Source organism: Eptesicus fuscus, chromosome 21 (assembly GCF_027574615.1).
Source record: "Eptesicus fuscus isolate TK198812 chromosome 21, DD_ASM_mEF_20220401, whole genome shotgun sequence".
Taxonomy (NCBI): domain Eukaryota; kingdom Metazoa; phylum Chordata; class Mammalia; order Chiroptera; family Vespertilionidae; genus Eptesicus; species Eptesicus fuscus.
In genome coordinates, this window is record NC_072493.1 from 45,460,841 (window position 1) to 45,488,079 (window position 27,239).

At 45.1% G+C, this 27,239-nt stretch overlaps 1 protein-coding gene and 1 pseudogene across 1 annotated transcript in view; one reads left to right on the forward strand and one right to left on the reverse strand.

Annotated features, from left to right (window-relative positions):
• Positions 1-2,693: 2,693 nt before the first annotated feature.
• LOC103297701 (beclin-2-like) lies at positions 2,694-4,355 on the reverse strand (annotated as a pseudogene).
• A 13,423-nt stretch (positions 4,356-17,778) lies between these two features.
• The window catches only part of LOC129147526 (zinc finger protein 665-like), a 331,685-nt gene continuing 322,224 nt past the window's right edge, over positions 17,779-27,239 (forward strand). Inside the window, 3 exon segments of the mRNA XM_054710039.1 lie at positions 17,779-17,811; positions 18,515-18,641; positions 21,730-23,555. Coding sequence (XP_054566014.1) covers positions 17,779-17,811; positions 18,515-18,641; positions 21,730-23,555 — 1,986 coding nt within the window.

A 27,239-nucleotide genomic window follows, 5' to 3' on the forward strand; every position in this document is an offset into this window, starting at 1 on the left:
TGAATCACATTTAAATACAAACATTGAAAGTTCCCATAAGTGTTATTTTTGTTTTTTATTATTATTATTATTCTGGAAGTGTATGTATCTATTTTGCACTTTTAAAAAAATATTTTTATTGATTTCAGAGAGAAAGGGAGAGGCAAAGATAGAAACATCAATGATGAGAGAGAATCATTTATTGGCTGCCTCTTAAACTTATCCTACATGGTATCATGCCCACAACCTGGGCATTTGCGCTTGATTGGAATCCAACCCAGGACCCTTCCATCTGAAAGCCATAGTTCTATCCACTGAGTAAAACCAGCTAGGGCTATTTCATCTTAGATACCAAGATGTCTTGACAGATCTGTCACTGCAACTGTTGCTGAAGGTATTTCATCTCTACCACCCATAAGTTCCCCACAGTTGGCATCGATCACCATGCTCATGTGCACTGGGAAGCTAACTCTGTTGTCTGATTTGTTGGAGAAAATTAGGAATACCTGAGCCCTTAGGGGGTATTCATTCTTTTCACTCTCATGAGTTGGCATGTAGCCCTGACGTAGTGTTGGCCCAGAAATAAAATATTGCAGAAAGACTGCCAGTTATAGGAACATGCTTTCCCTAGAATGCCAGTGATGCATCTTTGAATGTGTAAGTCATCAATGCAAGAAATGCCAGTGTCGTGTCTAAGTCTTTAATCTTGGGTGTTCTGTTTACTGTGTGCGGCAGTTTTTTAAGGAGATCTTGGCTCTCCCAAGTACTATGAGGTGCAAAAACGTTTATAGGTCTCAAACATTCTTTGCCTTTGAGGGAACTGTTTGGTGCAGAAATTAGCTCAGCAGTTTTTGTCCAATTTACATTGCTGCCTGTATTTTCCTGGGAAACACTGTGGACTCTGTAGTCCTCATGTGAAGATGGATGCTTTGAGACACAGATCACTGCAATGAGTGTGTGGCTGTGACAACCTCAAGTATGCCTGGGAGCAGCGTGAATTTTTTTCTTGTTTCCAAGGAATGCCAATACATTTGAAGGGAATCTCTTGCCTGGGTCTTGCAGAGGGCCATGTGCCCTGATGACTACAATTCCATGGGTGATGGTCTCTGGTTTGAGGACCATCACAGTTAGGGAAATCATTTCACTGCAGAACCACTGGCATAATTGGTATTGGAGGGGACTGCAGCTCATTAGATGGAATGTTCCTCATCTAAACATGCAGCTAGGTTTTTTTGTGGTTTTTTGTTGTTGTTTTGTAAAAGGCTACACATCAGTGTGTACACAGATCTGTGGACCTCCCGGCATGTTTATCTTCTATGGACACAATCATTGTCATTGGATATAATCAGGAGGTTTTGTGGTTTTCTGTAGCCTCCCTGATGTTCATATCAGAGCCATTGGTGCTCTGGCAGAAAAAAGAAAGACAAAGATAAAGTTATTCATAATTCAGGGATGTGGCTTTTAAAATAATATTTTATTGATTTTTTTTTACAGAGAAGAAGGGAGAGGGATAGAGTCAGAAACATCAATCAGCTGCCTCCACTGGGGAAGTGCCTGCAACCAAGGCACATGCCCTTGACCGGAATCGAACCTGGGACCCTTCAGTCCATAGGCTGACACTCTATCCACTGAGCCAAACCAGTCAGGGCAGGATGTGGCTTTTTGACCCAGGCAACATTCTTGTGGGTTTCAGTGAAAGTTCTTCATTTTTTGTTATATTTTCTGTCACTGAGGGATACTCTCGCCCAGAAGGCATAAGAATGTGGATTGAATATAGTGTTGCCAAACTCATTTTTCACAATAATGAACATACAAATTTTTAAAATCTTGAACCATTTTTAAAAAGCTATTATGAGTAAACTACATGTGTTTAGAATAGTGTTTCATAAATCTTGACATGTGCATGAAACTGAAACTATCATTATATTCATAATACTGACCATATCTGTTGCTGTGAACTAGCCTTATGGCCTTTTTTAATTTGTCCCTCTTCTTCACAGCTTTCCAAGTAACTATTGCTTTATGTTCCATTTTAATAGATACTTTCTTTTTCTAAGTATTTTTCTGCTTTAATTTGTGTTTCATAGACACTAGAGAATTAAGATGTATTAGTAACTCAACTTTTTTTCTGAAAAATAATAAAAGATTAATATGCAAATAGACCAAACTGGAACAACCGAATAATGAGTTGCTATGACGTGTGCTAACCACCAGGGGTCGTATGTAGGATGGTAGAGCAAGTGAGTGGGGATGCCAAACCAAGACAAGGTGCTGGTCACTGTCATGGGGCAAGCCTCTGGTGGTTACTGAAAATTCTTAGCTCCCATGCCTAAGTCATCAATGCAAAAACTGTCAGTCTCAGGTCTCTTTGGTTTGTAAAATAATTAAGGCTTTTTTTTCTAAATCTTCGGTGTTCTATTTACTCTGTAGGTTAGTTTATAAGGAGATCTGGGCTCTCCAAGGATGATGAAGTGAAAAACTTTTTTCCCCTTTATTTTATTTTGTTATTTTCCATCACCATTTATTCCTCCCATGTCCTCTACACATCCACCTCCTCTACATCCAATCACCACACTGTGGTCTGTGCCCATGAATTCTCTTTTTTGCTCAATCCCTCAACCCCTCTCACCCAACCCCATCAGAGATGTCTGCCTGTTCTCTATGGGTCTGTTTCTATAGTGTGTTCTTTCTCTTAGCATAATGTTCAGATGCAGTTATTTGGGACGATACCTTAAGGAGACCCAGTCCAGACTCCACTTAAAATTTGTAAGCATGAGCTTGAGTGCCTTTGTCCACTGCTCCTCCCTGTTCAGGTGGGTTCTGATGGAGTAGAATTCACCGGATCCTGGGTCCTCCATCAGGCCCTGCTCCACGTGGATCATGTAGGGCAGGCGTCCTCAAACTACGGCCCGCGGGCCACATGCGGGTGTTTTTGCCATTTTGGTTTGTGTTATTTTAAAATATATTTTATTCATTTTTTACAGAGAGGAAGGGAGAGAGGTAGAGAGCTAGAAATATTGATGAGAGAGAAACATCGATTAGCCACCTCCTGCACCTCCCCCCCCCCCCCCCACAGGGGATGTGCAAGGTACATGCCCCTGACCAGATTCGAACCCGGGACCCTTGAGTCTGCAGGCCGACGCTCTATCCACTGAGCCAAACCGGTTTTGGCCCGTTTTGTTTTTTACTTCAAAATAAGATCTATGCAGTGTGCATAGGAATTTGTTCATAGTTGTGTGTTTTTTTAAACTATAGTCTGGCCCTCCAACGGTCTGAGGGACAGTGAACTGGCCCCCTGTTTAAAAAGTTTGAGGACCCCTGATGTAGGGCATGCAGAGAGCTGGCTCGCCCTTCTTGGCCTCCTCATTGAACTGCTGCATGCAGTCCAGGAAGGACACCACGGCCTGGTCAGACTTGTCCAAGAGAGCTTTTTCCCGGTGCAGAACAAGGGCAGCTCCCGGGTCCTCTGTCAGTGACTGCAGGTAGGAGTGGTCTCCGCGGGTGATGAGCTGCTACCTCTGAAACTGCAGACCACCCTGTTAGACAAGGCATGAGCAGCAAGCTGTGTGCCCCCAGCTGTGTTGATCTCCCTCCAGCTCACGAGGACAGTGGGGACACAACCCAACCTGAAGGTATTGGTGATGGCCAGGGGGCCATCAGAGCAGATCTCAAACACGGCCTTGAAGGCGTTGGTTTTTTCCAGCCAGGTGAGCTGGGTCTGCGTGTACAGCAGCTGGTCCTCCACACTCCACAGCTCATCCTTCAGTTCCAGCTGTTGCCACTGCAGTTCATAGGTCCCTGTGGTACTGCCTTCCCTGCTGCTCCAGCATTTCCGTCTCTGCTCGGCCTGCCTCCAGGGCCACAGCTACCCTGTCTTGGTTCTTCTCCAGCTCCTGAGCCAGCCTCACTTCCTCCAGCTCCGTGACCTTCAGCTCCTGTTCCATTGTCTCCCTCGCGTCCTCACCTAATCCATCCCTGGTCTCCAAACAGCATTTGTAGGTCTGTCAGACTGAGATCCTGAACTGACTGTCCAGCTGCTCTAAGAGACTAGTCAGTACAGTCCTCACACAGGGGGTGGTCTAGCTCTTCACTGGATAGGACGTCACAAAGGCCCGACATGGCCCTCTGGATGCTGCTGAGAGTCCTCCCAGGGCCGGCTTCCCGAGCAGGGTGAAGTTGCTGGGACCGTCCCCAGACATCTCGCCATCACCAGGGATGGTCCAGCCAGAGGCACTACCCTGCAGCTCTTCCAGGTCTGTCTCCACCCTGAGCTGATGGGAAGTTCAAAGCTGCAGGTCAAGGCCCGAGGTCTCCGTGGACCTGGTCAGCTTCAGGGGCCGGGGGCAGAAATGGCAGATGAAGCAGACGGAGGACATGGTGGAGGCCTTGACTTGCGCGGTTGACTCTAAGTTCCCAAAGTAGAAAACTTTTACGGGGCCTCAAACATTCTTTGCCCTTGAGAGAAAAGTATGGCACAGAAATTACCTTGGCAGTTTTTGCCTAATTTACATTGCTGCCTGTATTTTCCTAGGAGACACTGTGGTCTGTAGTCCTCATGTGCAGATGGGTGCTGTGAGGCACAGAGATCACTCCAAAGAGTGCGTTGTTGTGACAACCTCAAGTATGTCTTCTTGCAGCATGAATGTTTTTCTTATTTCCAGTGGATGCAGTGCATTTCAGAGAATCTCTTGCTCACGTTTTATAGAGGGTCTTGTGACCTAATGCCTTTAATTCCGTGGGTGATGGTCATTGGTTAGAAGCCCATGGCATTTAGGGGAAACCCTTTTCAATGCAGAAACACTGGCCTAATGGATTTTGGCCGAGACTGTAGCCCATTAGATGGAATGTTCCTCGGCTAAACGTGCATCCAGGAATGTTTCTGAGGAAAATCAACAGAAGTGGTGTGTACACAGACCTGAGGGTCCCCAGGCATGTTTACCATCTGTGGACACAGTCATTGTCATTGAATATAAGCAAGAGGTTTTGTGGATTTCTGTACCCTCTCGGATGTTCACCTCAGAACCATTGGTGTCTTTAATCCAGGGATGTGGCTTTTAGGACCCAGCCAGTATTCCTGTTGGTTTGGGTGAAAATTCTCCATTGCTATATTTTCTGTTACTGAGGCGAGACTCGCCCAGAGGGAATAAGAAGGTGGATTGTGCCAAAACCGGTTTGGCTCAGTGGATAGGGCATCGGCCTGCGGACTGAGGTGTCCCGGGTTCGATTCCGGTCAAGGGCACGTATGTGGGTTGCGGGCACAGCCCCAGTGGGGGGCGTGCAGGAGGCAGCTGATCGATGTTTCTCTCTCATCGATGTTTCTAACTCTCTCCCTTCCTCTCTATAAAAAATCAATAAAATATATTTTTTTAAAAAGGTGGATTGAATATAGATTTGCCAAACCTATTTTTCCAATAGAGTTGAACATACACACTTTTTTATCTGCAACCATTTTTAAAAGCTATGATGAGTAAAGTACGTGTGTTGAGTATAGTACTTCATAAATCTTGACATGTGCATGAAACTGAAACCATCATTAAACTCATAACACTGACCATATCGGTCACTGTAAACTTGCTTCGTGACCTTTTTAATCTGCCCTGTTCTTCACAGCTTTCCTGTTAACCATTGCTTTACATCCCATTTTAATAGATCACTTTGCTATTTCTAAGTATTTTTTTGCTTTATGTTTCATAAAGACTGTGAGATTTAGTAAAGATATATTAGTAACATTTTTTCCTGATAAATATTCTTACCTTTGAATATATCACCAACAGTTTGTCCATTTTTATGAATATTTTGTTATTTCTAATAAAACTGGTTCAACCATTTTTGTATAATTCTTTATATGGATATAAGTTTCATTTAATTTTGTCAAAAATTCATTGCATAATCTAGGTCATTGTGTATTTGAATGTTTACGTTTTCAAAGATTAGCACTTTGTGATCTAAACTCGGTATGCCACCATGGATGTTGTGGCTCACCTGTTTGGGTGTGACCCCAGGCGCCAGCAGGGTTATCAGTCGGATTGCTGGGATTGTGCCGAGGCTGCGTGCTGGCTCCCGGAATTGGGTGTGCAGGAGGCGGCTGGTTGATGTTGCACTCTCACATCGTGTTTCCCTCTCCCTTTTTATTTCTCCCCAAGTTAATAAAATTGCCCGTCCGGCATTTCTCAGTCATTGAGCTTTGACCTATGAACCAAGAGGTCCTGGTTAGATTCCCAGTCAGGGCACATTCCTGATTTGCTGGCTCAAATGCCAGTGTGGGATGTGCAGAAGGCAGCCAATCAATGATTCTATCGCATCATTGGTGCTTCTATCGATCTCTCTGTCTCTCCTTTTCTTCCTGAGGTCAATAAATATATACTTTAAAAATCAATAAACTATTCTTTAAAAATACAAATAAACTGATTGTATCTTTTCACCAATGTGTGATGTTTTTACATTATATTCATTCTAGCAAATATTTTGTTTTGTCAATTATTCTTTATTTAAACAAATTCTGTCATTCTACCTCTCTGTTGTTTCATTGTATTTTTTCTAGGAATTGATGGTGAGCCTTTTCTCAGAAGTTGAGTCTGTGTCTTTGTTAAAACATCTTATATGTTCTGCCTAATGTGCTGTGAATTTCGGCAGTTTAACAAAAGAACATGGAACAACAAAGGTGGATGCTGAAATCTCACTCATTTTTTGCCCTTTTAGCTTTAGGAAATAAATGTTTTTTTGTATTGGAATAATCTTTTATTTTTTAATAAATATTTTAAGAGAATTTTTAAGTATTTTTATTGATTCATGGAGCCAGGAAAGAGGGGATGAGAGCCCAGCTGCCTTGGCTCGGTGGTTCCACATGGACCTATGTACCAGGAGATCACGGTTCAATTCTCGATCAGGGCACATGCCTGGGCCCCGTGGTAGACACCCAGTGTGGAGTATGGAGGAGGCAGCTGATCAATGGTTCTCTCTCATCATTGATATTTCTCTCTCTCTTCCTCTCCTGGCACCCCAGCCTCTCCTGCAAACAATCCCAGTCCAGGCACTTCTCACACCCCCAATGCCCACAAGCACCTTTGTCTGTGGGTGCATTTTAGTGAGAAATGGGACCTCTAAGCATCCACTGACCCTGCTGCAGGGAGGCAGGTGCTGTGGGCACTCAGGTCTCATTGTGGTGCCCCACCTGGGAATCTCCAGCAGAATCACTGGAACTCCCTGAATCTCAGTTGGCTGAAGGTGACATGCAGATGATTGATGGCGCTTACTCTGGCCTCCCAAGTTCAATAAAAGTAACAGGCTGAGTACTTGTTGCCTGGATTCCAGGGTTAGATTTTTGAGGATTTTCTCTCTTAATTCTCACAACAACCTGGACAAGTGGAAACTCGTCAAATGGCTGAAAAACAGTAATTGAGAAATTAAGTCAGCTCCCCAAGTTAACACCACACACAAGTGTAAGGTTCAAGGGGCCGGATTTTAACCATTATTTTCTCAGCGTCAGACACAGTCTCTACCACTGATGAGCAGCCCTCACTGGAGCAGGTACAGGATGAGGACCAGGGTGGCTCAGCTGCAGCTCCTGTTTCCATGGTTACAGTTATGCATTTCCTCCCATTCCCTTTACATCTCAGAGCCCTTACCCTGGGCCTCCCCGTGTTCAGGGGAACACCATCATTTCTCAGCTGCAGTGGTTTCTCCAGGGAAACCTTTCAGAGTGAGCTGCTGTTTGTCTGCCTCCCCTTTGGTCACAGCACAGAGTTTGACCCCCAAGAGACCTCGGTAATTTGAGCTGGGTCTCTGCACATATTGGGTGTCTGTGACCCCATTCACTGTGATGAATTTTGTGCCTCAGTTTGAACCTTCATATGATGCTCCTAGGTGGCACTGACATTCACCCCGCAGGAGAGCTAACAATGGACATGAATTCTGGGACCTATATTAGGAAGTGATGCTGGAGTCCTACATGATCCTGGTCTCATTGGATGGGTGCTCACTTATTCTTGCATAAGACCCACTGCCATGTGACTCTGTCCTCTGTATCCCTACTGGCTGAATGAGACAGTGACTCTCACCATGTTTTCCCTGCAGCCCAGATCATGTTCTGGATTCACATCCTCCTTCCGAGTCTCCTGTGTCTGCACCATGGAGTTTGGGTTGGAACAAAGTCCTTATGAATACAGGCCCTCACTGCAGTGCACAGCACACTGGGCCACAACTGAGGTGCTTAGTGTGCTTTACCTGACAATCTACCCTAACTGTCCACACACATTTTTTAAAAAATATATTTTATTGATTTTTTACAGAGAGGAAGGGAGAGGGAGAGAGAGTTAGAAACATCGATGAGAGAGAAACATCGATCAGCTGCCTCCTGCACACCCCCCACTGGGGATGTGCCCGCAACCAAGGTACATGCCCTTGACCGGAATCAAACCTGGGACCCTTCAGTCCGCAGGCCGACGCTCTATCCACTGAGCCAAACCGGTTTCGGCCACACACATTTTTTGATGTAGGTGAAGGTGGTTTTTGAGGTGAAGGTGTTTGCCATTTTTGGTCAGTTACTCCATTTTTCTGAGTCGTTTCCATGTATATGGAGGTATATATGTTAAGAACTTTTTGGGCCCTGATCGGTTTGGCTCAGTGGATAGAGCGTCAGACTGTGGGCTGAAGGGTCCCAGGTTCAATTCCGGTCAAGGGCATGTATCTTGGTTTCGGGCACATCCCCAGTGGGGGATGTGCAGGAGGCAGCTGATTGATGTTTCTCTCTCATCGATGTTTCTGGCTCTCTATCCCCCTCTCTTCCTCTCTGTAAAAAAATCAATAAAACATACATTTTTAAAAAAAACAGAACTTTTTGGTTGTTTCCCCCTGTTAATCTATATTTTAACTATTTAATTATTAGGCCACCCCAAGAACCTAGAAAATAAGGAAATATTATTTTGCTTCTATCATGTCATTTCCCACAGGTTCTCCCATTTCACTCCAAAGAATAAAGGAATCCTGTTAGGGTTTGTGCCGTGATGTGGGCTGTGGAAGAATTCACACCTAGAAGAAGAGATGAAGAGAGGAAATTGGAGAGCACAGAACAGGGGAGGGCGGTTGGTACTTGGGGCGGGAGCCCTCCGAAGTGGCCAGGGCTCAGAGAAGGGATGGGGGGGGGGGGGGGCCGTTAGCCAGAGGCTTGGAGACTGGGGTCAAAGGGGGAGTGAGGTCAGGACTGGGAAGACAGAACTGGGGCGGTGGACTCAGCTACAGCCTCCCCCTGTCTTCCCCCCTCGCCCAGGTATTACCGCCCCCTCTTCACCCGCTCCCGGCCCAAGGCTCTGGGGAGCCTGGCAGATGCCGCACCCGCCTGCGCGGACGTCCTGATGAACTTCCCGGTGGCAGCGGCCACCACGCTGCCCCCTATCCAGGTGCCCTACGGGAAGCGGCCCGGGGAAGCCGCACCGCCGCAGGCGCCTGGGGGCCTCGGGCCCGCGCCGCAGCCCGCAGCCCCGGACGGCATCCACCAGATGGCGGCGGGGCTCGGCCACATGCCCCTGGTGTCCTCTCGCCTCCGTCTGGACCCAGTGCCCTTTAAGGACCCGGTGTCCGTGCTGCGCGAGAAGTACCGGAGCCCGGAGAAGCCCTGAGGACCCACGGGGCCCCCGTCCGGACCACCCGGAGCGCCGCGTCTGCTCCGAGCGGGAGGCTCGGCTCAGGTGTCCCCGCCCCCGAGACATCCAGGGACCCAATCAGGGCGCCCAGCGGCCAAGACGTCAGACCCCGATTGGCCTATCATAGAGCCGGGGGCGGGACCTCGCCCCACCCCCCAGCCCGGCAGCCGGCTTCCGTTTCCAGGTGCGAGGCGTTATCCTGTTTTCGTGCCTTTGTCCCCGCAGACTCCTCTGCTGAGCAGACGTCTTGTCTTGCAAACCCTCGCCTCCCCCGGGGTTTGCCCGACCCCCATCCCCTCTCCGGACCGGCTGGTCTCCTCTGCGCCTCCACAGCCCCGTGTTCCCGCAGTCCCGGCACTGCTCGAGCTAAACCTTGCCGCGTACACCGCCAGCGCCTGGACGGTCTGGACGCCCCGGTCGTGTCCTCCTCTCTCTGGCCTGGCAGGCAGCGCTACGAATATTGGACGAAAAGATCATTGGAAGAGACATCAATCGCGTGCCTGCCCTGTGAGGACGGTGACGGGAGTGTGGACAGGATGTGCCGAGTGAGAAGACAAAACTCCGTCCCCGTCCCTGTGGTTCCTCGTCCGGCGGGGAGGCAGCTCTCCGCCGGCGCCGGGGTTGCCAGGCGCAACCCTCGCGTCCCAGCGATGGAGCCAAGAGGCGCCGGGAAGCCAGTTCCTGGGCTTCTTTCCCGATCGGGCGGAGCGAATGGGGAGGGGAAGAAAGGGAGGAGAACGCAGGCGATCCGCCCCGGCCTGGCCCGGGACCCTCGGCTCGAGCTCGGTCGTCGCCCTGCATTACCAGTCAGGACCACTAGAGGTCAGCACCGCTCCGCGCTCCCTCCTCCGGGAAAGGGAATGCAGTTTCTCCACACCCGTCTGGTGGGAGAGCGAGCCTGGGCACTAGCAGGCTTGGTGGTGCGCAGCCTGAAGTCTGCAAACTCAGGGAGCGGGGGACCAGCTGAAAGAGGAGGCCTACGCTTTGGCCCACACACTTCGGACTAAGCAGGGCCGTCTCGAGGTGGGCTAGGTGGGAGCAGAAACTGGAGTGCCTGTCGGTGAAGGTGCAGCGGGGGAGGGGACGCTGAGTTCTCCGGGGTTCATCCACCTGGAAGAGGAATTATCGCTTCCGAAATACAGCCGCCTGTCCGTGCCCCCCCGCAAGCTGAGGCTATAAATACCCCTACAGCAGCTGCACGAGGGAGGAGCCTGGGAGGGGGACGGCTCTAGAGGGGTGGGGGCAATGGGTCCAGCCCAGGTCCAGGGTGTCAGGTGTTTTTCTGCTTTGATGGCCTCGCCGCTTTGGAAACTCCCGTGACTAGCTCGCAGGCCAGAACACGCTGTCCCCCAGGGCCTCTCCAAGGCTTCCCATCCCCCTCCTCCAGTTTGACCTCTGCTCCCTGGGGCCAGTCACAGCTGGGGGTGCTGAGTAGGCTCTCCCTTGGAAGGATTGGGGTTGCTAGATTCTTGAGGTGGAGGGGGAACTGGGAGTGAGGCAGCCTGGCCCAGGATCAGGAACAGCTGGGAGTGGGTGAGGGAGCACAGCTGCAGCCCAGGCAGCCTTCCTAGGGTGGAGGGCTCTGAGCGCCAGGCCCAGCCAGGGGAAAGAGTCACCTTTCTCCTCCCCAATCACAGCTGCGGCAACCAAACCCTGAACTGCCTTGGCATAGCCTTGCCGGTGGGGAGGGCATGCAAGGCCCAAGGATTCACACTGTAACAACTTGCAGCTCAGAGCAGGTCCCCAGCCCCTGCAGTAGGGGGAGCCCTAGGGGGAATGAGGCAGAAACCCCAGACCTGTGTGTGTGACTTAAGGCAAGTGACTCAAACTCTCTGAGTTTTCTCCTCTGTAAAAATGAATTCTGCCCAGACTGCATGGCTCAGTGGTTGAGTGTTGACCAATGAACCAGGAGGTCTTGGTTCGATTCCCAGTCAGGACACATGCCCAGGTTGTGGGCTTGATCCCATGTGGGGTGTGCAGGAGGCAGCCAATCAATGATTTTCTCTCATCATTGATGTTTCTATCTCTCCCTCTCTGAAATCAATAAAAACATTTTTTAAATTAAAAAAAGGAAATTTATTTTACTTCCCAAGAGAGGAAAGGGCCAAATGTTGCTAGTCACTACAGGGCAGGGAAGTAAGGGTGGCTTCTGCTTTCCAGCAGTGCCTGTTGCTGAGGGACTAAGAATGGAGGGGCCTTGGGCTGAGCTGAAAGTGGGTAGATATGAGGGGCTGACTTTTAAAGGTACTGTTTCTTTACTTTCCAGGAGAGAGTCTGGCAAATGTCCTAGGGCAGTGGTCGGCAAACTCATTAGTCAACAGAGCCAAATATCAACAGTACAATGATTGACATTTCTTTTGAGAGCCAACTTTTTTAAACTTAAACTTCTTCTAACGCCACTTTTCAAAATAGACTCTCCCAGGCCGTGGTATTTTGTGGAAAAGCCACACTCAAGGGGCCAAAAAGTCGCATGTGGTTCGAAAACCACAGTTTGCCGACCACGATCCTAGGGTGATGTGTTGTTACTCCCCCCCCCCCCCCCCCCCCCCCCCCCCCCCGCACTGAAATATGCTTAGAGTAAAGTTATGAAGGGTTCCAAAGAGGCTTGCTTGAAGGGGTGGCGGAAAAAAATTTTTCTATTATTTACAAACTTCTTGGTGCAAATTATCCCTGAGGTGTGACAGCAGCAGGGAGGAGGGGTATACAAGAATGCAGCCTTGAGAGTAGCTTATCTTGTTTTGCAGTTTGAACAGAGCAGGTGTTTGAATTAGAGGAGCCAACAATCCTGGGGTTTAATTAGCAGGTGCTTCTTATAAATTTGGAAAGTCACAGAAAACAAACAGGAAGAACTTTTTCTTTTAAAATATATTTTATTGATTTTTTACAGAGAGGAAGGGAGAGAGATAAAGAGTTAGAAATATTGATCACCTGCCTCCTGCACACTCCTATTGGGGATGTGCCCACAACCAAGGTACATGCCCTTGACCGAATTGAACCTGGGACCTTTCAGTCCTCAGGCCAACGCTCTGTCCACTGAGCCAAACCAGTCAGGGCAGGAAGAACTTTTTCTTGTCCTTACAAATACCTGAACACATTTAGAATCCAAGGCTTTATTGACCTGAAGAGTGACTACTTCTTTTTTTAAAATTTAATAAATTTTTATTGTTCAGGCTATTACAATTGTTCCTCTTTTCCCCCCATACTCCCCTCCACCCAGTTACCACCCCACCCTCTGCCCTTACCCCCTCCACTATCCTCATCCATAGATGTACAATTTTTGTCCAGTCTCTTCCTGCACCCACATCCCCCTATACCCCCTCCGAGAATTGTCATTCCACTCCCTTTCTATGCCCGTGATTCTATTATATTCAACAGATTTTTTATTCACTTGATTTTTATTTTTTTTATCAGATTTTTTATTCACTTGATTTTTAGATTCACTTGTTGATAGATATGTATTTGTTTTTCATAATTTTTATCTTTACCTTTTTCTTCTTCCTCTTAAAGAATAACTTTCAACATTTCATATAATACTGGTTTGGTGGTGATGAACTCCTTTAGCTTTTTCTTATCTGTGAAGCTCTTTATCTGACCTTCAATTCTGAATGATAGCTTTGCTGGGTAGAGTAATCTTGGTTGTAGGTTCTTGCTATTCATCACTTGGAATATTTCTTGCCACTCCCTTCTGGCCTGCATAGTTTCTGTTGAGAAATCAGCCGACAGTCGTATGGGTGCTCCCTTGTAGGTAACTAACTGTTTTTCTCTTGCTGCTTTTAATATTTTCTCTTTGTCTTTTGCTCTTCGCATTTTAATTATGATGTGTCTTGGTGTGGTCCTCTTTGGATACCTTTTGTTTGGGGTATTGTGCACTTCCTGGACTTGTAAGTATTTCTTTCGCCAGGTGCGGGAAGTTTTCGGTCATTATTTCTTCTAATAGGTTTTCAGTATCTTGCTCTCTCTCTTCTTCTGGCACCCCATAATTCGGATGTTGGTACGCTTGAAGATGTCCCAGAGGCTCCTTACACTATTTTCATATTTTTGGATTGTTTTTTTCTTTTTGCTTTCCCTGTTGGGTATTTTTTTGCTTCTTTGTATTTCAAATCTTTGACCTGATTCTTGGGATCCTCTAGTCTGCTGTTAGATATATGTATATTATTTTTTATTTCAGTCAGTATATGCTTAATTTCTAGTTGGTCCTTTTTCATATTGAAGGTCTCGCTAAATTTATTGGCTTTTTCTAGAAAATTCTTGAAAAATCTTATAACCGTGGTTTTGAACTCTATATTCATTTGTTTGCTTTCCTCCTTTTCTTTCATTTGTGACCTGTTTCTCTGTCTCCACATTTTGGCTGCTTCCCTGTGTTGATAGAGTGGCTTTGTGTCTAGGTGTCCTATAGGACCCAGTGACTCAGCCTCCCCAGTTACCTGAGGTAGACACTCTTGGTGCACCCCTTTGTGGGCTGTGTGCACAGTCTTGTAGTTAAGCCTTGCTTGTTTTTAGTATCACTGGGAGGAATTGACCTCCAGGCCAATTGGCTGTGAGGATCAGTTGTGTCTATGATGGAAGAACTTCTGTGCTGGAGACACTCTTATGAGGCAAGAATTTCTTCAGTGGGGCTTTGGTGCTCCCTGAGTCTGCCCCCTGAGTGTGTCCCTTATGGATCCAAGGAGTTGTAATCTGGATGATCCCACTCTGACCCCTGGGTACACTGGCTCTTGGATCTCCAAGAAGGTGCTAATTTAGCCTCTGTCTGAGGCCACCCAGCAGGAGCTAGGAAGAGATCTACAGATTCCTCTTCTTTGTTTTGGTTTTGGAGGTGCCCAGATTAGGCCCAGCTGTGAAGCAATGTAAGCTGCTGCAGGGCCTTGGGCCTTCTTTTGGAAGTTCTGGGTCTCACTGACTCAGCTGCAGTTTGTTAGGTGAGTTTAGAATTCAAAGCACCAGGCCATTCATATGCAAAAGCCTCTGTGCTCAGCTTGGATGGGGCGGAGTTTCAGGGCAGAGCAAACAGCAATGACTTCAGGGGGCGGGATCTCTGGGTGGTGCAAACAGCAATGGTTTCCTGTTAGCACTGCCCTAAGAGGCCCCTGGGACTCAGTGTCCTGCGGTAATCACTGCAAGCACCTCAGAGAGAAAGACGCCCTTAAGTTTCGTCCACTGCCAGACAGTCCAGTTTCTCCCCATAAGAGTCTGTCTCCCAGAGTCTTGCCCAGAATTGGAGTTCAGAGCAGTTGGGAGCTTTTGTCTCCCCCCAGATTGAGAAAGACAGCTGCATACTCAGTTGTCAGGCCTTTCCATGTGTGCGCCTCCATACCTCTGCCTTTACTTCTGCACCTCCTGTGCGTCTCAGTGTGCTTTTCTCTTTCCTTCTATTTGTAGAATTTCCACTCAGCCAGCCTTCCTGTGGTTCTGGAGGTGTCTGTTTTGTCTTTAGTTGTAGTTTTGAAATTGTTGTGTGAGGCAGCAGTTCAGGTGTTTAGCTATGCTGCCATCTTGTTTTCTCCAAGAGTGACTACTTCTAAGAGACCATATAAAAAGACATTAGCCCTAACCAGTTTGGCTCAGTGGATAGAGCATCAGCCTGCAGAATCGAGGGTCCCAGATTCTATTCCAGTCAAGGGCATGTACGTTGGTTGCAAGCACATCCCCAGTAGGGAGTGTGCAGGAGGCAGCTGATTGATGTTTCTAACCCTCTATCCCTCTCCCTTCCTCTGTGTAAAAAATCAGTAAAATATATATTTAAAAAAAAGACATCAACAATACTGTGGGCATTGTGTTCAGAAGGATGTCAGCAATAGTTCCCAGAGGAAAGAAACTACTTATTGAACTTTTTCCTCAACCCACATGTTCTAACTCCCAGTCTGGACAAAAATGATGGCACAGACTATTCCTATGAAGCTGAGGGAGCCCAGCATGGCATGGCCAATCTTACAAACTCAGAGGCCAAAAGTAACCATATAGGATGGTTTGAAATTAAAACTTTGTAAGTTAGAGCAATAATTATGTCCTAGCCTTGTTTTTATTTTTTGTGTTGTTTCTTTATTTTTCACAAACCTCTATCTTTACCTTATTGAGTCTGTCTATTGTAGTTTTGTATCTAGGATAATATAACTTAGGATTTTCAGGGAAATTTCCTTTTTTACAGACTGCCAAGTGCACAATCTCCAATCATAGAAGCCCACAGGACCCCAATTATTATTGTTATTGTGTTAAATATTAACTATTAACTATTGATAACATTTAAGAAGAAGTTTGTGTCCTTTTTTTTTTTTTTTTTACTTTTTATCTAATCCCAGAGATTTCCTTCGTTAGCTCTTCCTCCCCCTAATTTATCACCAGTGAATGTCATGTAACCCCCTGATGTCTTCTCCTTTGCGTCTAATGTATAAAAAAACGTGCAAAACTGCCATTCCCCTGAGCATTACTCAATCTGTTCTCATTTTGCTTCCTCGCAATGTGGCCGACTTCAGTCAAATAAACTTTAAAAAATTCTCCACAGGTTTGGACATCTCTTACAACACCAAAGGCAATTGACTCATTTTAAGCAAGAGAAAGTTTATGGAAGGGTATCAGCATGTCTATGGACTCAACTGATGGAAGACAAATTTATAAACACAAATTTAAAGCAGACCCAGAACCCAGCAAGCTAGTTCTTTCCTATTGCTTTCAGAGAACAGAAGGAAACCTCGGAAGGCTCAGTTGATATTGTCTGTGTGTGAGTTTAATCCTCACCCACAGATGTTTTCCTTTTTTACCATCCCCAACTGCCCTCTGAGATTCCACACTCTGTTCCATGCTTCCATTTCTCTAGATCCACTCCACTTATCAGTTTATTTTGTTGTATTCCATATATGAGTGAAATTAAGTGATACTGTCTTTCTCTGATTGACTTATTTCACTTAGCATGATGCTCTCCAGGTCCCTCCATGCTGTCTGAAAGGTTAAGAGATTCTTCTCTTTTACTACTGCATAGTGTTCCATGGTATAAATGTACCACAGTTTTATGTACTCAGCTACATGGGCACTTGAGCTGTTTGCAGATCTTTGCTATTGTAAATTGTGCCTCAATGAACATAGGGGTGCATATATTCTATCTGATTGTTTCAGGTTTCTTAGGATATATTCTTAGAAGTGGAGATACTGGGTCAAATGGCAGTTCTATATTAAATTTTTTGCAAAAACTCTATACTGATTCCCATAATGGCTGCACAAATTTACATTCCCATCAGTGGTGGACTAGGGTTCCCTTTTTACCACATCTGTGCCAGCACTGGTCATTTGTTGATGGCAGCCATTCTGACAGTGGTGGGGTGATACCTACTTGTTGCTTTAATTTGCATCTCTCTGATGATCATTGAGCATTTTTCACATGTGTCTTGGCCATCTTATCCACACTGCAGCCCAGGCAGAGCTGACACTTCGGTGGCTTCAGAAGCAGATGCTCTTAAGTATGAGTCTGTTTGTGACATAAACTTTGTGTAATGGATTCAATGGAGGCAGGTTAGATCGAGTTAGAGACTTGAGCAACCTCTGCAAATTAGAGTTGGCCTAAAGGCACCACGTGCCAAAAGTCCTGAATGAAGAAACAATGCCTGCCCTTCAGAAAGAGCAGGTCCTGAAGAAAGATATGCAAAACCAGCCAGGCAGGTGCCTCAGAAACAAACTTGCCCCAGACATCACCTCCCATGAAGGCGCTAGAGGACCCTGAGTACACTTGGTGTGTTCTTGGGCTATTTGACCCTGAACCCAGTCCTGGAGTCAACAGAAATGTGGGATGCTGGCCTTGGAGCAAAAAAACTACAGTACCCACAAGGCCACGCAAGGAATGCCATCAGGCTGAACCAATGGAGACTCTGAAACGGCATTTCCGTTTGGTCACTTCCGTGGGGCGGGACAATAGTCCTCGTGAGATTTGTGTTGTCAGGTTTTTGTCTCAGGCGGTCAGGATTACCTGGTTGCAGCGAGCTGTGCAGAAGGCGGGTGAGTAGTTTTCCCGCCTCAGAGCCAATGGCGGGAGCCTCCTGTGGCGCTCACAGCTCACACTGGGGATTGAAGCTCGGAGTCACCGCCCGGAACCCACGCCAGGGCCGGGACAGGCACCGCCATTCCTGCAGCGGCTTCTACTCCGGCCGCTCCCGCCCCGCTCGGTCCACAGAGAGCAATGGCGGCGCCCGCGCTGAGGAAACGAGCTGAGGTGAGTTCCACTCTCCCAGGCCCTCACCGCCTCCTTCACAGACACCACAGCTGGGGGAGGGCGCCCGTCACGTCCTGCAGCTCAATCCCCCATGGAGGACCGTGAGGAAGGCGGAGGGGAGGGAGGAGCGTTGTGGCTTCTGAGGCACAGCCAGTGCAGGGCGGAGAGGACAGGGCTGACTGGCATCTGAGGTTCCTTGAGGGTGTGGGCTGTGAGGATTGGCGGACAGATCAGAGGCTACAGGGAGGACGTCAACTGGGGTCTGATGAAGGGAAGGGGTTAAAGGTTACCCAGTGGTGTGCACATCTGAAGGAAGTGTGAGCTGATGGTCCCCGGGACCTGGTGTGGGGACTTAAAGGCGAAGCATAAACCCAGGCTTGGCTGTGTCTTGGAGGCATGATCTAGGGGACTGCGGTGGGATTGCTTGGCAGGAAGGCTGGGGCCCTGCAGGCATCGCCCAGACTTAAATGGCATTGCTCTCTCCCCTCCCCTCCCCCAATCCTTCCCACCCAACCCAGCTGCTCTGCTGAGGGCAATCCCAGTGAGTAATGGGACTGTGATGAGAGAGCAGCCTGCACTGGCATTAGGGCCTGGTGTCCACACTAACCGGGTGCCCTGGAGGAGGTTGAGGGGGGGAAGGTGTGTAAGGAGTAGGAGTGGGGGTTCTCAGAGAGCTCTGGTTTCATTGTCTCCATTCTGACAGGTTGGCGTGACCTTTGAGGACATTGCCCTGTACTTCTCCAGGGAGGAATGGAGCCTCCTTGATGAGGGTCAGAGACAGCTGTACCTGAATGTGATGCTGGAGAACTTTGAACTTGTATCCTCGCTGGGTAAGACCCTCACTCTCACAGTGACCTGGACTGGGCTTTGCCATTTCCCAGGCCCCATCTCCCAGGGTGTGCTGTGTCCTCCCATGTAGACTGTGGTTCTGCTTGATTTTCCAGTTTCCTGGGTAGTTGCTGTCCTGGGGAGGGTGGGTCTGTTTCCGCTGCTCCCTTCTTTCCTGAAGCCCCAGTTCTCCCCGCTGTACTACGTTCACAGGGAAGGACTTGTGGTTGGTAGTGTTGCAGGAAGCCCGAGGGATTCCACCTTGATCAGTGAGGAAAGCATTTTCTATATTCCTGTTGGTCATGTGTAAATATTTTTTGAAAATTAGACTCTAGCCCTAGCCGGTTTGGCTCAGTGGATAGAGCGTCGGCCTGCAGACTGAAGGTTCCCGGGTTCAATTCCGGCCAGGGGCACATGCCCGGGTTGCGGGCTCGATCCCCAATAGGGGGCGTGCAGGAGGCAGCCGATCAGTGATTCTCATCATTGATGTTTCTATCTCTCTATCCCTCGCCCTTCTTCTCTAAAGTCAATAAAGAAATATATATTAAAAAAAAAAGAAGAAAATTAGACTCTACATCCTTATCCTGTTTATTAATTGTACTTTTTTTTGTTGTTAAAGAGTCTTTTTGAATACCTTGTATATTTTATATATTAATTGCTTTCGACATACAGGAACACGTTTTTGCATGTGCTTAATAGTGCTTTGCAGATATTACTCCCCGACACCCGTTTTTCTACAAAGTCCATGTTTTTGGCAACCCTGCCTTCAGCAGGTCTAGTACCACCATGTTTCTAGGAAGCTCAGATGCTTATTACCAGTACTTAGTAATAAAGTATTTTTCATGAAGTGATATCGAGTTTGCTTTTGAGACAGAGTCATTGCATTGTTATTAGTCTGCAGTATAGTATTAACATATGTTCATTATTTCCGGGAAACTCCAATGATTTATATGAATCTCTGTCTATATCGCAATATTCGCTTTATTGTGCGAATAACAAATCTCCAAAACTTTTTCTCTAGGTTGTCCTGAAGAGTTTTAAGTTTTAGCGGTGACATTTAATTCTGTCATGCAGATTGAGTTAAATTTTTTATCAGTGGTATTCAGTATTGTTTTTACATGTAAATACTGGTTTTAAGCAGCACCATTCATTGAAGAAACTATCTTTCCTCTCTTCTGTGTCTTGCAGCTTTGTCAAAGATTACTTAAAATATGTGCCTGGGTTTATTTCTGTGTTTTCTGTTCTGTTCCTTTGATCTATGTGTCAGTGTTTCTCTAGCAACACACTGTTTAGTTGCTTTGTCTTTGTAATAAATTGAAGTCAGGAAGTGTGATGCCACCAGCTTTGTTCTGGCTCAGGATTGCTTTTGTTAATGGAGGTCTTTTGTTTCGACTGCAAGATCCTCTACCCATTTGTTTGTAAACTATCATTGGAGTTATTGGATTGCATTTAATCTATAGTTTGCCTTGTGTACTATAGCTATCTCCACCATATTTCATTTCTAAATCCATGAACTTAGGTTATCTTCCAACTGATTTGTGTTTTCTTTCATTCCTTTCATGACTGTCTTATAGTTGTCAACAGATGTTTCACATTTTGGTTGAATTTCTTCCTGCAGATTTTAATTGTTTTTAATGCTTTTGTAAATTCGATTACCTTTTTAATTTTTCTATCAAAGAATTTATTTTAGTGTATAGAAATGGAACTAATATTTGTATGTTTATTTTGCATATTGTAACTTTTCTGAATTTAATTCTTTCTTCTTCTTTGATCTTCACCCGATTAGTGAAGATATGTTTTCCATGGATTGTTTTTTTAGAGAGAGAGTCGGGGGGAGAGAGAGAGAGAGAAAGAGGAGGAGAGAAACATCGATTGATTGTCTCCCATTTGAGAGCGGGAATCGGACCTGCAATCCAGGTACCTGTCCTTGATTGCGAATTGAACCCTGGTGCTCCAATGCACAAGCCAGCACTCTCATTAGCGCACCACACTGATTAGAGCTCTATTTATTCTTTAAATTATTTAGTTATTTATTTAAATATATGTATTTTTTATTTCCGAGAGGACGAGGAGAGAGTATCACTGATGAGCTGCGTCCTTATTTGGTATTCTGTCCTTATTTGGTTGTCTTCCTATGGGATGTTTTTCTCATTGATAACTGTCTACTTACTATGGGATGGGGAAAGATTCTCATATCTCTGATTCTGCCATCTTACTGATATTACTCTCATAGGTCTTTTGCCTGTGATCTCATTTGTGCTTTGTTGTTCTACCACAGTGCTGATGATCCATTTTTTTTTTAGTTTTTAAGATTGGCATCATTTATCCCATGCAGTGGCTCAACTGGGATTTAAGAGGCAGAATCATTTCTGCATCACAGGAGAAACATGACTTTATCAATGACAGGGTAGATCCAGAGGCAGTATTGACTTGGTGAAGGACTACGGGGGCGGTTTTCATGCCTGGGCTTTGTTACATTAATAACTATGAACCTATTTTGTTCTACAATGTTTTGTTATCATTGCCCACCCCTCACGCAATTATACTTCTTGTTTAATGTTGATACTTTGCGTAAGACTCAGTTTTAATAGTGATCATTCTACTTGGATTCCCAGGCCATGGATAACCTTAACCTCTGTAAAATTTGCACCTCTACCTCTTTCACACATCTCACTTTACTGCACTCTAATGTTCCATGCCTGCAGAGCCTTAGAGTGCACACATGTTATATTGATGCTGAACATCATGTGCTCTAATATGATTGATATTTTATGGGTTTGAACACATTGAAATTATTCTACACAGACTCACATCGCCAGCATGAAAGGTCCGAAAGGAAGCCCTTTGTGGAGTAATAATGAGTAGATCCTGCGTCTCTTCTTTTTATCCCAGCCTATGCTTCTGTCCTCCCTTGGTGAGATTTTCATCATCCATCTTATATATAACAGCCATTTCCTGAGAGTCTGACTTACTTCTCTTGAAAATCATTGTGTGGAATCATGTCCAGTCATGACAGATAAACATTTGTAGTGAACACATTCTGTTTTTATCAGGTCAACATGCACTTCACCTACGTTTATTTTTGTTCAGGTTGCTGCTGTGGAGCAGAGAATGTGGGGGCCCCTACTAAACAGAAGGTTTCTGTAAGAGTGTCACAGGCAAGGAATCCCACTGAAGCCTTGTCTTCCCAGAAGAGCCACCCCTGTGAGAGTTGTGAGCTGGTCTTGGGAAACATTTTCCACTTGATGGAGGGGCAGGGAGCACAACATGGACAGATACTGTTGAGATGTGGTGCATGTGCAAAACGATTTTATTTCAGTGCAAAATTTCACCAGCAGCATGTGAGAGAGACTTTCATGAGAGGTGTGGAAAGGAACTCATGTGCAAACAGCTGCAATTTCAAGGAGTCTCAGAATCGTTTTTCATGCGGGGAGGTTGGGCAGGGTTTACTTACTGGGTCAGGACATCTGCATCTAATGGATACTCAGAACAGAGACAGTCCCACTGCAATTTTGATGTGTGGGATGACGTTTCCAAGGAGAAAAAATTATTACAGTAGAAAAGAATGTAAGAAAGACATTAGTGGCACCCACACGTTTATTCAGAAAAAATGTGCCCATCTTGGAATTCAATGTTTTGTGTCCTCTGAATGTGGAAAATATTTTACCAAATTATCTACCTTTCATTATCAACAGCGAGGTCACACTGGAGAAAAGCCTTATAAATGCAGTGAGGATGGGAAAACTTACACCAGTAGCTCTGAACTTTGTCGTCATCAGAGAGTGTACACTGGAGAAAGGCCTTATCACTGCAGTGAATGTGGGAAATATTTTACCAGGATCAGTCATCTTCATTGTCATCAGAGAGTTCATACAGGAGAAAAGCCTTATAAATGCAGTGAATGTGAGAAATCTTTTACAAGGAGCAATAGTCTCCACTATCATCAGAGAGTTCACACTGGAGAAAAGCCTTATCAGTGCAGTGAATGTGGAAAATCTTTTACAGGGAGACATGCTCTCCAATATCATCAGAGAGTTCACAATGGAGAAAAGCCTTATAAATGCAATGAATGTGGAAAATCATTTACAAGTAGCTCTACTCTCCAATATCATCAGAGAGTTCACACTGGAGAAAAGCCTTATCAATGCACTGAATGTGAGAAATCTTTTACAAGAAACAGTGGTCTCCACTATCATCAGAGAGTTCACACTGGAGAAAAGCCTTATCAGTGCAGTGAATGTGGAAAATCTTTTACCTCTAAGACTGTCCTTCATCAACATCAGAGAGTACATACGGGAGAAAAGCCTTATCAATGCAGTGAGGATGGGAAAACTTATACCAGTAGCTCTGAACTTTGTCGTCATCAGAGAGTGTACACTGGAGAAAGGCCTTATCACTGCAGTGAATGTGGGAAATATTTTACCAGGATCGGTGATCTTCATCGTCATCAGAGAGTTCATACAGGAGAAAAGCCTTATAAATGCAGTGAGTGTGGAAAATCTTTTACACGTAGCAGTGGTCTCCAATATCATCATAGAGTTCACACTGGAGAAAAGCCTTATAAATGCAATGCATGTGGAAAATCATTTGCAAGTAGCTCTGCTCTCCACTATCATCAGAGAGTGCACTCTGGAGAAAAGCCTTATTAGTGCTGTAAATGTGGAAAATCTTTTACAGGGAGACATGTTCTCCAATATCATCAGAGAGTTCACACTGGAGAAAAGCCTTATCAATGCAGTGAATGTGGGAAATCTTTTACAAGAAACAGTGGTCTCCACTATCATCAGAGAGTTCACACTGGAGAAAAGCCTTATCAGTGCAGTGAATGTGGGAAATCTTTTCTTCGTCGTCATCAGGTAGTTCATACAGGAGAAAAGCCTTATAAATGCAGTGAATGTGGAAAAGCTTTTAAATAGGTGATCTTCATTGTCATCAGAGAGTTCACACTGGAGAAAGCCATTATGAGTGCAATTAATGTGAAGTACCTTTAAGCCAAATTGCAAAATTCGCTCTGCACCTATGAGACCAAATACTGAGAAATTTCTTAGATGTATAGGAAATATACCTTCTTAGGTAGTACTTAATAATACAAGAAAATTTGTGAATCCTCATTTTTCTGAATTGTATCCCATACATTTAATCACCTATATTATGTAAAGTTCCCATAAGTGTTTTTACTATTGTGTTTGTTTGTTTTTATGTTAGAACACTATGTAATTATGTTGCACTTTCTAATATACAGAGATGTCCTGCCAGATCTATGTCACTGCATATTTCTGTTACTGAAGGTATTTCACCTGAACCACCTGTACCAGGAGTTAGGGTTAGGGTTATTCTTACTAATATCTCTGATATATTTTTTTTAAAATATATTTTATTGATTTTTTACAGAGAGGAACAGAGAGGGATAGAGAGCTAGAAACATCGATGAGAGAGAACCATCGACCAGCTGCCTCCTGCACACCCCCTACCAGGGATGTGCCCGCAGCCAATGTACATGCCCTTGACCGGAATCGAACCTGGGACCATTCAGTCCGCAGACCGACGCTCTATCCATTGAGCCAAACCGGTTTCGGCATATCTCTGATATTTTTATCATTGACATATCACCTTCAGTTTGTCCATTTTCATAAATATTTGGTTATTTGTAATAAAGCTTGTACAAACATTTCTGTATAATTTCTTGTATGTTTATAAGTGTTATTTACCTTTGTGAAAAATTAAGTGCATAATCTGAGTTTTGGAGTAGATGAATGTTTAAATTTACCGAGATTAGCAATTTGTGATCTAAATGGAATATACCACCATGGCCAGTGTGGCTCAGTGCTTGGCCATAATCTCGTGTAGCACAGGTTGTGGATTTGATTGCCGGTGGGGATATGTGCTGAGTTGTGGGCTAGATTCACAGAAGTGGGTGTGCAGGAGGTCGCTGGCCAATATTATGGCACTGTTTCATCAATGTATCTCTCCCTCTCCCTTTCTCTCTCTAAAAATTAATGAACTATTCTTTTAAAATAGAAAATAATCTTTGCCCTAGCCCAGTGGTCGGCAAACTCGTTAGTCAACCGAGCAAAATATGAAGAATACAACAATTGAAATTTCTTTTGAGAGTCAAATTTTTTAAACTTAAACTACATAAGTAGGTATATTGTTATTACCTTAATTAAGAGTACTCCTAAGCTGGTCTTTGCTAAAAACTAAAGGGGCCAAAGAGCCGCATGTGGCTCTTGAGCCGCAATTTGCCGACCAGTGCCCTACCCGGTTTAGATCAGTGGAATGAGTATTAGTCTCCAAACTAAAGGGTCCCAGATTTGATTCCAGCCAAGGGCACATGTCTGGGTTGGGGGCTTAATCCCCAGTAGTGGGCTTGCAGGAGTTACAATGAATGATTCACTTTCCCTCTCCCTTTCTCTCTGAAATCAATAAGAAAATAAGTTTAAAAACAAAAACATCAGTCTATGAGCATGTCTCACTAAGAATGGATTGACTCAACCAATTTCCAACCTCTATGATATGCTAATAAGTAATAAAGATTGTTTTAAAAAACAAAATAAATCTTAACTGATTGTACTTTTTTGCATTTTTCCAGTAGTGTGTGAGGGATTCACATTCTTCATATCCTAGAGAATATTTTGTTTAGTCAATCATTCTTTATTTAAACATTTTATTTTGTAAGTTTGTCATGCTCCGCACTGTTTGATGGTACATTTCTAGAAATTTATGGTCTTTTCTCAGATGTATATGGGCTGTGCCTGCATCTTTGTTAAAACATCTGATCATATGTTCTGCCTAATGTTTTATGAGTTTTGGCAATTTTGTTGAACAAAAAGAATGGAATAACAAATATGGATGTTAGAATTTCACTCATTTTGTTCCTTTTTGATTTATGAAATAAATTTTTGTATTGGTATAAAGTGTTTTAATAATTTTTACCTTTCAAAAATATACATTTTTAGAGATTTTAAAAATATTGTTATTGATTTCAGAGAGGAAGAGAGAGAATCATCAATAAAGTGAATCATTGTTGGGCTACCTCTGCTGTTGGGAATGGACCCCACAACCCAGGCATGTGCCCTGGTGAGAAATCAAATGGGGGACATATCTGTGCATGCGCCAAGGCTTAACCACTGAGCAACACAAGCTAGCATTTTTTGTTTTTCAATGCTATGCATAATGCAGTGTACACTTAATTTTAACCCGCACTACTAACATTCTCCACCACCTTCAGAAGATCAACCTTGAAGAGTTTCAAGAAAACCTGTGGAAGAAATGAAGATGGCGGCATAGGTAAACACCTAAACTGTCTCAAACAACAATTTTAACACTACAACTAAAAGACAAAACGTCTATCACCTAGAACCACAAGAAAGCTGGCTAAGTGGAAATTCTACAAGTAGAAGGAAAGAGAAAAGAGCATTGAGACGTGCACAAGCGCTGAAAAACTGAGGTACGGAGGCGCACGAATTGGTCTGGTGGTGGGTGTCTGAGTGCGCTGCTTCTTTCAACCTGAAGGGAGACAAAAGCTCCATATTACTCTGAACTCCAGTCTCTGGGGAGACACTGGGGACCCAAACTCCTATGAGGAGAAGCTGGACTGTCTGCCATCAGGTCAGAAAGTGAGGGCAGCTTTCTTGCAGAGGTGCACCCAGCAATCATTGTTTACTGCGCTGGGGAGCAGGACATGGGGACTTGGAAACGTGGAGACGGCTGACTAGCAGCTATCGTTGTTTACCACGCCCTAGTCTAGTGACTCCCTGAGAACCGTCCCACACAATATACAAACCCACCAAAGCTCCACAAAGCGCCTTTTGCATATAAATGTACTGCCCTATCGCAGCTTAACCAAACAAACTGCAACTGTGGTCAGAGAGCTCCAAAATCTCCAAACCCCAAGCAAAGAGGAGGAAACTGTAGTTCTCACTGTAGCTCCTGCTGGGTGGCCTCAGACAGTAGTTGACCTGCACCCCATTGGCGATCTAGAAGCTAGTGTATCTAGTGGTCAGTCTGAGACGACACCAGATTTCAACTACTCACATCCATAAGTGACACATTCAAGAGGCAGACTTAGCACCAAAGCCCCACTGAAGCAAGTCCTGCCCCATAAGCGTGTCTCCAGCGCAGCAGTTCTTCCATTATAGATATAGGTTATAGCGGGTCCTCACAGCCAATTGGCCTGGAGGTCAGTTCCTCCCAGTGACACCAACAATAATCAAGACTTAACTACAACAAGGCTGTACACACATTCCACAAAGGGGTGCACCAAGAGTGTCCACCTCATGTAACTGGGAGGCCAACCCACTGGCCCATATAGGATACTAGCACAAAAAGCCACCCTACCAACTCAGAGAAGCAGCGAAAATGCAGAGACAAACATCACAAACAAAAGGAGGAAAACAAATGACTGGATATAGAGTTCAAAACCACGGTTATAAGGTTTTTCAAGAATTTCCTAGAAATGGTTGATAAACTCAACAAGACCCTTGAGGATATGAAAAAAGGACCAACTAGAAATTAAACATACAATGACTAAATTAAGAAATATTATACAGAGACCTAACAGCAGACTAGAGGGACGCAAGAATCAAGTCAAAGATTTGAAA